The 16,376-nt window shown below is 38.2% G+C and overlaps 1 protein-coding gene across 1 annotated transcript in view; it reads left to right on the plus strand.

Moving 5' to 3' along the window:
* Positions 1–16,376, plus strand: part of snx25 (sorting nexin 25) — a 52,634-nt gene that overhangs the window by 21,884 nt on the left and 14,374 nt on the right. Inside the window, exons 5-10 of the mRNA XM_036568640.1 lie at positions 2,353–2,527; positions 5,217–5,287; positions 8,459–8,649; positions 12,909–13,040; positions 14,276–14,548; positions 15,417–15,581. Of these exons, the coding sequence (XP_036424533.1) occupies positions 2,353–2,527; positions 5,217–5,287; positions 8,459–8,649; positions 12,909–13,040; positions 14,276–14,548; positions 15,417–15,581 (1,007 nt within the window). The remainder of the gene's footprint in view (positions 1–2,352; positions 2,528–5,216; positions 5,288–8,458; positions 8,650–12,908; positions 13,041–14,275; positions 14,549–15,416; positions 15,582–16,376) is intronic.

Genomic DNA, 16,376 nt, shown 5'->3' on the forward strand with positions numbered 1-16,376 from the left:
CTGCGTAGAACCTCTGCAGGCATCATGTCGTACTGTTAGCTTAAGTAGGACCCAGTGGTTAAATCTACCAATCTTTGTCCCTTAGTATTCTCTCACTGTGTGCAATATAGAGCTCAATGGCTGTGGATGGATGTGCATTCAGCTGCGCTCTCAGACTGGCAGCCTGGCACTAATTTGCAGAGTGAGGCTTCATCCATCCAGCTCTGTTTCCCTGTAATGGACCAGTGGCTCTGGGCCATCTGCTGAAGAGTTGACATTGATGCTTACTACGTTGCTTTTGGCATATCAGCGTCTTGTGAGTTATGCCCCTGGAAGATTAAGCTCTCTCCTTAATAATGTTTAAGAAGACGAGAGTGGTTGCAGGGTGTTTGGGGGATTTAAAGGATGGTAAAGAGATTAAGATTGGTATTCTTACATTCTAAAGACAGCGCCAGAGCATTTTGTGTACAACGTGTATGTATGTGGATCAGTGAGTCTAGCAGTGTGCGTGCCCAATTGTGTATATGAGTAGGCATGAAACTAGAACTGTCATGATTACTTGATTAAACTAAGAAAATAAATAAATAAATTGTTGATTGTCTCTGTGATTCATTAGTGATTGCTTGATGACTATGCATATTTTAAATTCGTATTGCTGTCTCATAGTAAGAAATAGAGCTACAAAACAAAGACATAAAATGTGAGGTTTTATAAAATTATTGGATAATGCGTGATCGTATGAGAAATGATAAATTATGGCTGATTTAAAATGGTGTCTCTGATTGGATGTGTAGCAAGTGAGAATAACCATTAGATTTTCAGTATTGTTTTAGGTTAGTTAGTTAAGGATAGTGTTTTTTTGAGCTGTGCATGTGTCTGCGCTTTGTAAGCCTGGATGATGATGTAAATTTAGGCAAGTGGTTATTGTCTACAGAAGTATCACCATAAATGATATTTGTGATCCAAATTGAATTGCGAAGTACATTGGGAGTGTTAAAGAGCTGCCCCTATAGCTTGAATATTCCCCTTATGGTATTACAATTGCCATCTTGGATTGCTTCTAATTATACTTATGTGTAATGAGCTAGTTTATCTATACTTTGGGTTCCAACCAAACAAATGTGGAGAACCACTGGAAGTCCACAGTATTACATTCCATCTGTGCAGAAAACAGATTAGTAAGGGTAATAATACTACCAGTTTGCTACCAAATCTCAGAATACATCCTCCAGTCCAGTATGGTAAACAGGGTCTGGTCCATAGAGAGTCCATCAAATCAACCAACTGGCAAAATCAACAAACTGGCACCCTTCTTCTGGGCAAGCTGATCTATGTTCCTCTCTACCAGAGAGTAGTTTTCATTTGCATTTATTCCAGCATTCTTTGCCAGACTGAAAATCTAAAAGCGTTCAAAGTATATATGTGTGTATTTAATTAGTTGGTTGTTAGTTGGTATATTTAATTTGTTGCTGTTTGTAGTCTATAAATAAGTGCAGTCTTTTCTGCTGTATAAATAAATTATCATACACTGTTTAAAGGAAAAAGTATTTTCACTATCAAAGTACTATTAAATTTATTACCCTTTTCTTTAAAACAAAGGTTAAATGCATGTAAAAAAAAAAACATACACATACTTTGTATAAGCACTGCTGTTATTAATGTACAGAGGTAGACTGCAAACGTACAAAATCAAATTATCTCCTTTATTTTAGATGCAGTTACATTTATTTTTATGGTTGGTACTGTTATTGTGGTAAAATACTGAATGTTAGAATAACTAGTTGAACTAGTGAAACTGTTACATTCTGGTTAAAGGCAGCATTTCTTAGAAATTAAATGACTGTAACTTTTACCATCATTGAGACTTACTTTTAGACTTAATTTAACACGCTTTGTCTGGCACACCTGCTGCTGTTTTTTAAATATATTTTTATTTTTACAGTTTAGAATGATGGTGTTAAGGGAACGGTTACATAAAGTTGAAGTTTCATAATATTGCTTCTTGTTTAAATGAATTAGATTGTCTGTAATATCAGTTATGCACAGTCCAGTGCTTTGTAAACGGCTGTATAGCAGAGTGGTTAAGTCATTTTTCTGTACACACAGGAGACAGAGATTCGAGTTTGGTTCAGGAGAACATATTGCTGCTCTAATATTAGACACGGCTCCTCATGCTAGTCTAACTGCGTCACTTTGGCAGTGCACGTGTAATGTAATTTACTCTAGTCTGTTAATGCCGCCCTTTGACTTTGATGTGTTCATTGCAGAAACTCATATGACAATGACAAGAAAAAATACAGTTAATCATGCAATCCTAATAAGAGGTAAACTCGAATGTGGAACTGACTCTTTCTCTTTCTCTCTCTTTCTCAGTACTAAAGCCATTGGTGGAGGTGCTAAGCGATCCCGACTACATCAACCAAATGCTGTTGGCTTTGCTGGAGCATCGTGAGCAGCAGAAAAAAGCGTACATCTACGCAGACTCCTATGAAGATTTCTTCAAACTTATCAGCAACAGCACTGACATCGATTTCCTCAAACAGCTCAGGTGGGACACATCACTTTTGTCTGCTATTTCCTCGACTCTGTGCCATCACCCCCCCTTTTTTCATTCACATGTTGGTTTTGCAGAATTATCTGTCACTGCTGATTATAAAAACCTGCATGTACTTCACGTTTGTTCTGTGTGATATTTGTGTCAGGGCCAAATCATGGATGCAGTGGTTTATTAAGCACTACAAACAAACAGCCCACACTGCAAACCTATGGCTGTAAATCTTGCACTTGTCAGTTTCTGCCCTTTTGTTTTTAAAATGAGTTTGTTATCTATGATTTGCAGGAGCCATTGATTAGTTGTGGTTATTTCAGTAGGTTGCCATGTTGGATGACTCACTTATGGAGAATCTCTCATTGTGATTCATCTTTATACTCACCACTCAGGGTAATTGGAAATAAAGCATTCTTGGTAGTCTTTTATTTCTCACTCTGAAGCTCTATAGCTTGGATGCGTACTGCAGAATACATTTTAAGTAAGATTTAGTTCAGCTTATGTCAGACAAGACCAAATATAGATTTGTTTTTTCAGTGTGATGAAGTGCTGTAGGGCAGCTCTCGAGTTTAGCTCTGCGTGAACTGGCAATGAGTCATAAGATAGTGACATTTGAAGACTCCTCAGAAAGTTTTCACCGTTATTGATCTGCACCAATGAAAGATGGGTGGTGTTCTTGAAAATGAGTGTGCAGGACCCTCCTCTCTATCACAACCTCGATTTTTATTCTTTTACACTGTTGGAAATGCTTATATGTGGCTAAGGGATAGAAATCCCCATGCTGATGAAGAGAATTTTCATTGAGGCGGTTGTTTTTTGGTCGTTTCTACTGACTAGTTTCAAGGCTTTCAAAAATCTTTAGGTATTCATAATTTTAATCAGCAAAACAGTCTGTGTCTTGCTTAGAGCAGAGGGCAGGGATATTGATAGGCCTTTTAAATTGTGTTTACTGTGATCACTTTGATTTCTTTCTAAATAAAGCATTGAAAAGACTATTGGATTTTCCTTTGTATGGGTGTGTGGGTTTTGGAGTAGTGAAATTACTTTTTCCAGAAAGCAGTAAATGCATTCCAGTTTGAGGAGTAATTAGTTCTCTTTAAGTGAATTTTTTTTATTTATTTTTTTTTTGAGTAACTAACCCAGCACTGGAAATGATATAGTGTATTTGGCACAGCTGCAAGTGTTACCAAAGGCAGGGGAGAACATCTCTAAGTACCATAAGGTTCTGTTATTACCAACCTATAGCAAAATATGAAATTGGAAATATTGATAATGAAGTGAAGGTCAATGCAGAGTTTCAGTTTTGTGCTGCCAACGATTTCAGTTCAGGCTATGTTGCTAGAGCTCATCTCAGGGCTTTAATCAACAGTGGCAATGAGTTAATTGAACACTAAACAGAAGTTTAGTGCAGTTTTCGTAGGGCTCTTCACCTAATGGCTTTATTTCCATGGCAACGTTTTTTCGTTTTTGTTTCGTTTCTTTTTAAGCCACTGCAACTTTAATTACAGGCTTTTGTTATGAATTAAATCAGCCTCAAGTACGAGTAAAGAGTTGCCTCTAAGGATTTTTGAAGAAGGATTTCAGACAGTGGTATAAAGCAGCCTTCTATTACAGGTTGATTAATGAGCCTCTGAAGTCTGTGCCTTAATAAGAGAAAACTATGGGTCTTGCACTGTGCAGAAGAAAAGAAAGCGCCCATGATGTGGTGATTTAATAGGAGTTCCAGGCAGAACGTCACTATCTTTTCCCAGCCGTCTTATTGCTCCATGGGGTCAGCTAATGAGCCTGTTGCTAGGCAGCCCACATAAACACAAGGCGTAGAATAAAGCAGAGCCAGCGAGGAAGATGAGCCAGTATGAAGAGCACAAAGCTTTGATGTCTTTCCCTTTAGTAAGACAAGAAAAAAAGAAACAAGGGCAATCTGAATATTAGAGGAGATACCTCAAATCTCCAAGAGTCATTCAGGCTGAGCATGGCACTGCCAAATAATATGGTGTCTAATTACTGAGCAAAAAGCTGGTATTGCAAGCACTGAATTATACAGTTAAAGGTAGCTTTGAAACTTTATATAATCAAGACCTCTTATCACATTAAGCTTTGTGTTTACCTAGGCATACTTTATGCTGATCAAGAAGTTTATATTTCTACATGACATTATGTAGAATGTCATTTTCCTTTGCCAAACTTCCAATCTGCACTACAGTGGGTCTCTGAATGTTTAAAATTGCTTCAATTTGACTTTCATGAGCTCATTTCATTTAATACATCTTTCTCATTCTCTTTTATCCCTCTTGTCCTCCCCCTTAAGAGCTGGAGGGAGTAGTCTGTAATGAATATTCAGTGCTTTTTTTTTGTCTGCAAGACAATTTATCCCATTCATTTATATTGATATTATGTCCTTGGAGGAATTCTCCATGTTCCTGAATGAAACATGAGACTATCTGAGATCTTAATAGCCTATTCCATCACCAGTTTAGGTGGTTTTGGTTGTAATTTTGCACTGCAGACAGTATGAAATTAAGAAAATCATTCTCCTGTCCCAGTCAGCGCCGTGATTGTGCAGGGAAGGAGTCTACTTGATTTGTTATTTGTTGTGACTGCACTCAAGATTGCATTGTGGTTAATTAGGTGGTGCTGTTAATTACAATGCCATATACACAGTACATTGCATCTCTCCCAAACCTTCCAGGTATCAGATAGTTGTGGAGATCGTTCGGGCGACCACTCTCAGCAGCATTCCACAATTCAAGAAGCAGAAAGGTAAGCCTGCCTTCTGCCCTTCTTGCATGTTTTTTATTTTACTTTGCAATGTGCATTCATTTATATTTATAAGTGTGAAAGCTGAAAACTCTTCAAAAGAATTGAGGGATCACACAACAAAACCATACACTGGATCTCAGCACTTATTTGGAATGGAACATGGTTGTTGGTGAGAACATGCTTTGATTTCCCCACTTACAGGTCTGCACGGTATAAAATTAAACCCTGATCCTGATCTGTAGCTGTGATTTTTAAACCCGACCCATCCAGGCCTGACTGGTACTGCTAAATTTAAACCCAAATCTGAACCAAACCCACTCACAGAGACTGACATGAATAGAGATATTTTATTGGAGACATGGTTTAACAGTGCTTTGCTTGCTTTTGTTAAGCAACAAAAAATGCTATTCTTGGATAAACTGGTATTTTGCACAGCTTTGCACTGAATGTACCTGGCAAAGAACAGCATCCACCCTCATCTGATCAGCTGTTAGTCCCTCTGCGCTAAAGTTTCTCTCGCTACTGCTGCAGCTGCAGCTGAAATGAGTAATACACTTTGGATGAGCTTAACAGGCAAGATCCACTGTGACTTTTCCACCAACTGTATACATCCCTTTCATCATCCATGGTGTGATTGTGACTTGGGTACACTTCGAGCTGTTCAGAATGCAGACTGCAACTTTAGCAGAGAGAGCGAGACAGAAAATGTGTGTGTGAGTGCACAAAATATGCTTTTAAATAAAAACAAAAACACTCATTAGAAAAGAACTCCAACCAGAGCCCGATGTTGAACGTGGAACATCAGACCGAAACCTGTTATTTTGTCGACCCCAGTCAGGCTGGGTAGCAGATCTCTACCAAGACTATTGCCATATACAGTAGTTAATAGCTAGCTAGCATCATATTAGTGTTATCAGTAACTATAGAAAACATTGCAACACATAAAGGCATGTGCTGGTTATACAAGACTCAGTTGGACAAATATAAAGTCATTGCTCTGCATGGCTTTGGGCGAGTCAAGCACAAAATATGCAGACACAATCCTATGTTTAGGTGTGTACAGTAAATCAGTTTCCTCAGAGGTGAGTATACACTATATACCTGCTTATATGCACCACTGTACTGGTGCTTCTGCCACCTCTCATCTATATTTATTCAAAAGCCTTCTCTAAAGGATTCTCTAAAACCAGCAAGGTTGGAGTAAATTGCATTCTAATTCAGCTGTTATGATTTCAGTAAGCTCTGTGAAATTCATCCATGCATTTGTGTTCTGCTTTGTCATTATGTAGTGTACTGACTCATCTGGCGAAACTCACCCTAACACAGGTAAATGAGAAGCTGGTGTGTCTTCAGTCACTATAGCAAAGCTATTCCACTTCATTCAGTCCAGCTATTTGCCTGTGTGAGAGTGACAGGCCAGTAATTACAACCAGATTGGCTTGCTGGCTCATTAAATGTGATCAGAGACAGAAGGCTGTGCTAGCCAGAGATGGCATTTAATGTGTCCTCTTCTAGTTACTCTGTAGTCCATAAAACATAGCAACTGCTCTACAACTAAATGTCACTCACTGACAGTTTTAATTGTGTTGCGTTTTGATATTGCTCTTCGTCCCCCTCTTTTGTTCTCAGAGGAAATGGCTATTTTGGATTTAATGGAATATGAAGTCACTGCAGAAAGGTTTAGCAGAATATACAGTCGTATGCAAATGTTTTGCTGCCTCTGGTGAAATTGCATGTTGTTTTAAGTGAAAATAAGTTAAAACTCCATATTGATGCCTTTGATTTCAGAAGAAACATTGGATTACCAGGTTTCTACGGACTTTTAGACATACTTAGACCAGACATACACATGAATATTTGCCAAGAAGAGGAAATTACTCAGCGGAATTATTTTGAGCAAGTCATTATGTCTCTGAATAAATGTGAGGTCTTTTAAGAAAGCAGAGGCATTAGTTTAGGAATAAAAACATTTAGTGAAATGAACTTGAAATGTGTTTAAACAATATATAATTATATTCTTTAATGAAAACAGTGGTTTTGTTTAGAACCATGAGTTCTATATAGAACCTGTATAGAACCTTTTCAAAAATGGTTCTATATAGCACCAAAAGGGTTCTTCTGTTGTTACAAGCTTGGCATCCTAACAATAGATGTTATATAGAACTATTTTCAAGAAGGCTTTATATATAACCATGTACAACACATTCTCCCTCAGTCTAAAGAACGATTTCACCATGCAAAGAACCATTTAAGCACGATAGTTCTGAACTGTTTCCTTTGCTAAAAAACCTTTGAGAACCATCTTTTTTAAAAGTGTATATACTGGGTGTTCTCTGGATGTTCTGGCAAGCTGGTTGATGGGGCAGTTTTTTCCCCTGTTTTTCCCCTCATACCTGGCAGCTCCAGCCACCCAATAATAAAGCAGTCAATAAATCCTCACAGAGCTGTCACTGTGTCACATTCTATTAAAGCAACAGACACTGTGAAAACTCTTCCCTTTCTCCTGTCTGTCTCTCTCCCTCACTCTTTCTTGTTCTCTTCGCCCTCTCACTTTCATTCTCACCCCCGCTGACTTTTTTCTTTTTGTTCTTTTTTTCCTGCTCTCGCTTTGTCTCTCTCAGACAGAGCGTGCTGAGATGACGTCTGTCCTCAGTGACTGCTCATTTTTCTGCTCCTTTAGCTTTTGGTGTTTGTATCTATGCTTTACTGCTTTTAGGAGAAGCCAAAGCAAATGCTGTTGTAGTGCTGCTATGAATGCCCTAAAACTGATAGTCTCCTTTGAAGTCTTTCATTAAGGATTTAATGAACATATCATCTCTAAAATTGACTTAAATGGATGTTTTTAAGGATTTATGGTTCTGATATTTTATCATTGCTGAGAGAAGATGGTTTCAGTGTTATGTGGCCCTCGCTTGTGTCATAAGGAAGCTCACTGCTTTGCAAATCACACTTTGAAAGTGAGACAAATGTAAGCTAAATGCAAGTCAGTGTGGAGCCTGTCCTCCTACTCCCTGTTTTATGGCCTGAAATCATGGTTTCTCTTTCAGCTTCCTCCAGCAGAGCCCATCAGAATTCTTGTCTTCTCCTGCTTTTCTTGTCTTACTGTTGTCATTGTTTCTTTTTTTTCCCCCCTCCCTACTGTCTTGTTTCTCCCTCTCCATCCTTCTATAGACAGTAAAGGGAAGGAAGTAGCTGCTATGAAGGCAGACTTGCTAGGAACTAGGGATATCAAGCGCTACATTAACCAGCTCACAGTGGCTAAGAAGCAGTGTGAGAAGAAGATCCGGCTGTTGGAGGGCCCCAACTACGAGCAGCAGGATGATGGCAACCAGGATGAGGGATTTGGCCCTCAGGGCCAGAAGGTGAGGAGATCCTGAAAAAGATGTTCTGATTGATGAGGCAAATTCAGGCATAATGAAATGCTCTTATACATGAACACTGTAAACATGGAATGTTTGTGAAACGTTATGAACATCACAGGCTCTGAACTTCACAAATAAGGGAGATAACTGCACTTTCTACAGTTTGCCTTTTTGATTGATTGACTGTGCTGATCATTTTTCACTGCCAAACTGCCACATCCTATTTCAAGCAGGATATATTTTTTCCACTCTCATTAGGGCTGCAAAGTGTTTTATTTGTTAACTGTATCACGATATTGCCCTTTGCATTACTGATACACCAGAAGGCTACAGTATGCAAATAAGCTCTCTAACCAATCAGTGTTTTAATATGTGCTGTGAGCATCTTGACCAAACACAGTTTCAGATGCGTGTTTCTGTGGATGTTTTGATGATCCAAAGTATTCATGTAATCAAAAAAAGAAGTTTATTTTGGTCAAAATAATGAAGGCCAATCTACCACTATGTCACATTATTGATTCACCAATGCTTTTTAATATATGCAAGGCATAGTCGTTGGCAGCATGGACAATTTTTTATTGATTAACAGTGGCTTATTGTTCTGGAATGTCCCTTCATTTTTAATAAGGATCATATTTAACAGCTGAAGTAAATTATGTTGCTTCAGACTGCAACTGGCTTCTTAGCGAGGAGTGAAGGATGGCTACGTTTGTTTTTACTGAAATGCAACTGAAACATCTCTGACTTGGTCATTCAGCTAAAAGGGATAACCTTAGCATATTTTGCATTGTTTGTGTGTTCCATTATCTGAGCTTAGTTATGATAGCATACTTGTACAGGTAGGCAATGTGGGAAAAAATAGTTTGTCATGATACTTTCACAATACAATATTTATCACAATATTTTGACACGGAGACAAAATGTGCTAGTTGTGTCACATTTTACTGCTGTCAAAAACTATGAACACAATGATTATTATTCAACATTTCACATACTGCACTAAATCCAATTGAACTTGCTATTTTTTCTCTCTTTGTAATGAAACATGCAGTAGGTCAGTGTGCTCTAAGTGCTGACAATATCCACAGTAAGCTCAGAAAAGCATTTTTTTGTATCACAATAACAAAAATGATCACAGTAATAATAAAATATTGTCATATTATCCACCCCTACATACTGCTATAAAGGTAAACCTACAAAACTAATACCTTAAGAATTTCAGCCAGTATGCTTCCTGAAGTGATATATTGGCCAATATTAGCAAGGCATAGCACAATCGCAGTATTTAGCAATTATAAAAGTAATAATATTATTCTGTCCATATCATAAAGCTCTACTTCTCCAATCTGGATGAGGTCACTCACAGCAGAGCTTGCTAATATGGAGTCAATAAGGAGATGCCTCTGCTGAGGCTTGCTGCTCTGAATCATGTTTTCTAAAAATAGATTCAACCAGTTACACACAAACCATGGGCAGTGCTGTTATGTCTCTGTTATCACCATGCCCAAAGATCCTACGCAAGTGTCTCTCCACCCCCTTCCTTTGCTCCTCTGTTCTCTCCTCTTTTCTCAAAGGAGATAACTGCTACAACATGGGAGAAGACCTCCAAGCCCTCCTCCTAATTGTATTACATGCTGTTCTTGTCAGGGCCGCACGGGGCTGTCATAATGCAGTGCACAGACAGGGCTGTCTCCGCCGGTCTCTGTGGACCACGTTTAATGGATCTAGCCATGAGCTGTGCATTCAGATTGGGTTTGGGGAGAAACTGACAGTTCATTCCGCTCTGGTGGGTTCATCGTTATTCTTAGATGCTCAGTAGTCTCATGCTCAGCCAGGCTTGGCCCACTGACTTCCTGACAGATTTCAAAGGCGCATTTGTGTTTAGTCTGTGTGTCAAACGCTGCTGCCTCTGGGTTGCGTTGAACTCATTGGCCAGTACACCAGACAATGGTAGATCGTTCAGTTTTGAGTGACAGCCATATTCATAATTAAGTTTGCGATCTGTGGAATCCAATCATACAGCACCCCTTCAGTGCAGAAGTAATAGCACTTTAAAGTCTAATACAGACTGTTTCAGGCTTAATGCGCTAGTGAAAAAGGCTAATTGCACAAGGCAGTGATCAGACTGCCTCTGACCAAACCAATCTTAACCCTCCAACCAATTTCCAGACCATCGTCAACAACGTCTGCAACAGGTGTTACTTAATTTTATCACTCTTCAGTAAGGCTGCTTGATATATAATTTGTTAACAATGTTGGTGTAGGGTGGTACAAATTATTGTGTTACAGTAATGTAATTACTGTTACTGGTAACAAAGTCGTGTAATTCTTTACAGTTTTTTACATTTTTGTCATTGATATTTGCATTACTCAATATTAATTATGTGTAATGCACTTAAAATACACATTTCCTCTATGCAGGTTATCCCTGCCTGTCTGTGTATGTAATTTGCATGTATGAGTGTGCTGCCTGTGACAGCTGACTGCATGACTTTGATTGTGGATGTGAGCACAAGTGTGAGGGGAAAAACTTTCCTAGCCATAAGCTCTGTGAGCGATCTGTCAAATCATCTTATCATGCTAATATAAAACTGATGGATAAAGATTCCAGTGCTGAAGACGTGAGAACCCCAACCTCACCTAAACAGAAATGTCCCAACTTTTCATTCAGAAACAGCTTTGTAAGCTTTACATTTTAGTCATAAAAATTTTATTTAGACGCATCTTTTTTTTAATCTTGTTTCTACTGGTTAGTGTCTATGTTTTCAAAAGATCGTGTTTTCTTCTTCAAGGTAATATTTTGGTAATGCACCCAGGTAGATGTTTCGTCTCATTTTTGTGAAAAATGTTTAGCATTTTTGTTTCAAAAAATGCATGAACACAGCTTGGGGTAGAGCGAGAGAGTGAAGGAGACAGTCGGAGAGTGAGCAGCAACATCAGCACTTGCTGCTAGCTAGCTACGACATGTAATTAGCAAAGTTGTCCTGGATAGAATTTGCTTTCTCTTCATTTGAGAGAATGTCTAGTTGCAGTTACGCTAATCATTCACATAATATTTACATAACAGATGAGTATTGGGAAATATTTTAACAAGAAGCTGCAGAAGAAGAAGGAGAAGAGACTCGTAGCTCCGAAACCCTGATGTGTGCTAATTCGTGGTGTCAGAGAACCACTTTGTGGTCATTATGCTAGCTTAAACCTTCCTGAAATACAGTCAGTAAAAATGGCTGTTTAAAGTGCATTTTGGTCATTTCAGTGGTAGATATTTGAGAAAAAGACGAGTCTAGCTCGTGTCTTCATTTTAACCCTTTTAAACCCAGTCTTAAAACACTTCAGTTCACTGTTAGGCAGAGTGTAAAAAAACAGACGGCAGGCTAATAGAGCAAAAAGGCTCAGTAACATGTCTAAATTTTCATCTTTTGCAGTACTAAAATAGTACAACAAAGTACAAAAAAATACATCACTTGTGCTAACACAAAGACATAAATTAGGCCTGTGAATAAAAAGGAGTTATAATTATTTGTATGTGACATACATAACTGACATACATAGTCTAATAAATGAAGAACTGTGTGGATTTGTAATAGCTGTGTGCAATCATAGTTTTAATGAAAACAATTTATTTAACAAAAAACATTTAACAAAAAAGTTATTACTATGAATTTTGTTGTTTAGTTTTTAGCCTATATTTCAGATCTGTGGGAAACGATGTTTACTCTGATTGGTTATTTCTTTCGTTATTGAGTTTTTCTTTGTACTTGTTTTTCTATTCTACTTGCAGTTGGTCGGGTTTTAGACGATAATGTCGAAGTGAAGTGTAGTGAGATTTACTTTTTCCAGGGAGTAATCAATAAAGTAATCCCAATACAGTTTGAGAGAAATGATTAGTCATTTTTTTTTGAGTAGCTACCCCAACACGGTTTGTTAATTATTGTCGTTGTATTAGCTATATTCTGATACTGATGCAGTCTGCAATATGCAAATGAGCCTCTAGCAAATTTTAAGTGATGTGCTGTTAGTCTCTTGAACAATTCAAATCGGGGCATTCATGTAAACCAACCATGCTTAGCTTAGTTTTTAGCCGTTGTTCATCATGTATTCACCAGTGTGCTTACAATATATTATGTAACAATATTATCTTGATACGGTGTTTGGTCCATTTTTTTCAACTCTAGTCTTGTCTATGACAATACAGGGATCACACAGTCTATGAGCTGCACTCATGATGGCCTACAGATTTTTTCTGCTTCTCTCTACAGATTCTTCAGTTTGAGGAGATTATGTCCAACGCCATATACCGGGAGCATTTCCGCATCTATATGGAAAGAGTGGATAAGAGAGCTCTCATCAGTTTCTGGGAGCTGGTGGAGACACTCAAGGCCGCTAACAAGGTGAGATACAAATTCAGTGGAAATGCATGTAGTCACTGCCCTCAGAAACGCTTGTATCATTTCTTGTTTTTTTCTTTTCAGGGTTTTGACATAAAGCCACAACAATTTAATATGCTCAAAATTTTTTTGTACATCTCCAAGGCCTGAAAAATGCTTGTAGAATGTTTCGGCATGTGAACTTTTCAAATTACATTAAAGTTCAAAACTGTTAAATTTCAGTCATATAGTCCTCTTTAGGGTCTTGCTACATACCTGGCTGAGCAGTTAGCCAGCCTCTTCTTCCAAACCCAAAAACCAGATCAGTGTCACAAAAGATTTATTCCACAGTTCCTCCTAAAGAACAGGATCATTCTTTTGCATGTGTTACTTTGCTCTTGGCAAAGCAGTTGACATGCCCGTTAATGATAACATGTGATGAGCACAAGTTGGCCGTTGTTGGCCTGGTTAGCATTGTTGAATGTGCTGGAGGCTTTTCTTGAACAGGGAGCTTCTGTTTGACATCTCTGTTCTAGTGAACTGTGCTGAAGAAAAGTACCCACAGGCAAAGGTTGAAATCTGTGTTTCTTCTCACATTTGTATGGTAATTTGAAATCAGTTGACTACGTGCTTAAGCAAGCAAGTAATGCAAGGTAATGTTGTGGAAAAGCACCACCAGACTGGAGCCGAGCAGAAGTTTGTTACTCATACGAATGAATAATAATGTTGTACTTAATTTTCATTAAGGTTTTTTTAAGCAGAATGCATCGTCATTTTTATTATTATTGATTCATTAGCTTTATGTAAGTATAGACAGAGGCCTGACCGAATATGACATTTCACAAAACTATCCTTTTAGGGACCATTCTAAAAAAAATTTAAGAAATATTTTTGTTGGCATTAAAAGGTTTAAATTTATCATGAGCTTAATTTTTATACAAAAAGCAAAACAAAAGGAGTTTAAGGCCCCATCTGTAGACTAATTTTGGCCACATCCTGCACTTAAGAGCTGAAAGTCAGTGTGTCACATTAAGAATTAAGAATAGTCACGTCCAAAACACAAATTTTTTGTGTTTTAATGAAAAAATGTTATGATTTTATATGTGTACAGCTGTTTAAAGCTGTGTTTGCTAGTCATGTACTGGTTAGCATGTTTTTATGTTATGCTCAAAATTAGCTAAAATTGTCACTATAAACCCAATCACTATAATTCCTAAGTAATCACTAATAACCTACAGCCTTCTTATCCTTCCCTACAGAACGAGGTGCCACAGCTGGTAGGAGAGATCTACCAGGACTTTGTGGAGAGTCGGGAGATTCCTGTAGAGAAGGCTCTCTATAAAGAGATCCAGCAAACTCTTGTTGGTAACAAGGGCACAGACGTATTCCACAAGATTCAGAGTGACGTCTATGAAACTATGAAGGAGCGATATTATCCATCGTTCTTAGTGAGCGACCTGTATGAGCGGCTCATGAAGCGGGAGGAGCAGAGAAGCAGCTCGCACTCAAGCAGTGAAGACAAAGAAGATGGAGTGAGTACCTACTGCCGTTAGAGTTGCCACAACACCAGGGTTTAGATTTTGATACCAAAGTGTAGTAACACAGTGCCCTACACCAGTGGTTCCCAGTACCTGGTCCTGGAGTACCACTGCACTCCACACTTTAGTGTTTTTACTCAAGAGTGAGATGATATGCTAATGGGTATATCTTTACACGTTCAAGTCAAATTAGCAAGTGCAGTTTAATTTGCCTATAGACAGAATTTGTAATCATAGTGTTAGCTTGTTTAAATAAAGAATAAGAAGTGTCATAAATTAAAGGAACAGCTGTAATTCAATGCCTTCTCCCTATCCCTTAGAAATAAACAGGCTGTTTTTGTTATTGTGCCTTTAAGACTGATCTATGTAATCCTGGCAGAAACAATCATAATAACTTCTACTTGAATAGCAGGGCTAGAGTGTATGGACTATGAGCTACAGAGTGAACAGTACCCTTTAAGACTACTACTACAGTGTTTACACTCTACATCAATTGGTAACACATTGCTTAAACTTTCGAAACATCATGCAACACCTAGTTCAGCAGGCTGCATACAAAGAGAGTTCTCAAAGTAGCATGACATCACAAGCGCTAGAGATGGGAAATTCCCATGTTTGTGAAAGTGTAGTGGTTTTTTAAGATTATCACACTTGTTAGAGCATTGAAAGAGAAACTCTGTCACAAAACCTTTTTGGTGCAATGCTTTTGGAAAACTTACTAGGTTTTAGTCACATTGTTTTTAATCCATATTATATTTTTTTGATTGAGTTAAGCATGTTTCTCAGGTTCAGAGCTGACGGTGTTCATGCCTCTCAAAGCTGATTCTGGATTCTTCATTGGTTTATTTGTCTGTATCTACAGTGTCAGGCCATGGAGGGGGTTGAGGTGGCTGTGGACGAGGGCAGTAAAGGCATTAATGAGCAGGCCAGCTACGCTGCAAACAAACTCAGCCAGCTATGTGAACGACTGGAGTATAAACGCCAAGCACTCGGCATCATACAGGGTGCACCCAGAACTGACAAAAAGGTAATGTGTGCTTCTTTGTGGATTTTCCCCTGTTGTTTTTATGCAGTGTAGAACCATAAAACTATATAAAATTATACTGCCTAAAACAGTGAAAACTCCAGTAGAGCTGGAACAGTTATTGAGCATTATTGATGATATTGACAAATAAAAAAATTGTCGACAGATATTTCAGTTGTCCATTTTTTTTAATGTTTTCAAAGTTATGTCCAACCTAGAGCGAATGAACAACTTTACATGATGAAGCCAGCAATTCACTTAGTGTCTTACCTATGTAAACAGAGCATCTGGGAGCATTTTCCTAAAATGAATGATGATAAAGTGGTCACATTCAACATATGTCTACAAGTCTGACTTATAGCTTTCTGTGGAAGCACGTTACCTTTGACCACTGGAAAACATGCTAGTGTTGATTCTGAAGCAGCAGAATGGTCAGTAAATGGATGAAGCTGAAGTTTCTTAGCGTGTTACAGGCACCACAGTGTAACTGCTGCACCATTTAAGATGGAACAGCAAATTCAAATAAGAAGCTGGCAGATATGAAGCCAACTTCAGCCTTGTAGTAAATGGCAGCTTTTCCTCCATGTTAGCGTTCTGGCAAACTGAACTCCTCCCTGTGGACGCGCAGTTTGCATTGTAAGCGATTTTTAGAATGAGCTACAGTTTCCTTTTACAAAAAACACTAAATTTCATCATGCAATGCGTTACTAACATCAGTCACTGGAATATTCTAAGCTGGATCCATTTTTGTTGATTAGAAGTATTTAGGAGGCTGCTACAAAAAGCTGTTGAACGCTT

The sequence above is a fragment of the Colossoma macropomum genome, unplaced genomic scaffold (genome assembly GCF_904425465.1).
Source record: "Colossoma macropomum unplaced genomic scaffold, Colossoma_macropomum, whole genome shotgun sequence".
NCBI lineage: Eukaryota > Metazoa > Chordata > Actinopteri > Characiformes > Serrasalmidae > Colossoma > Colossoma macropomum.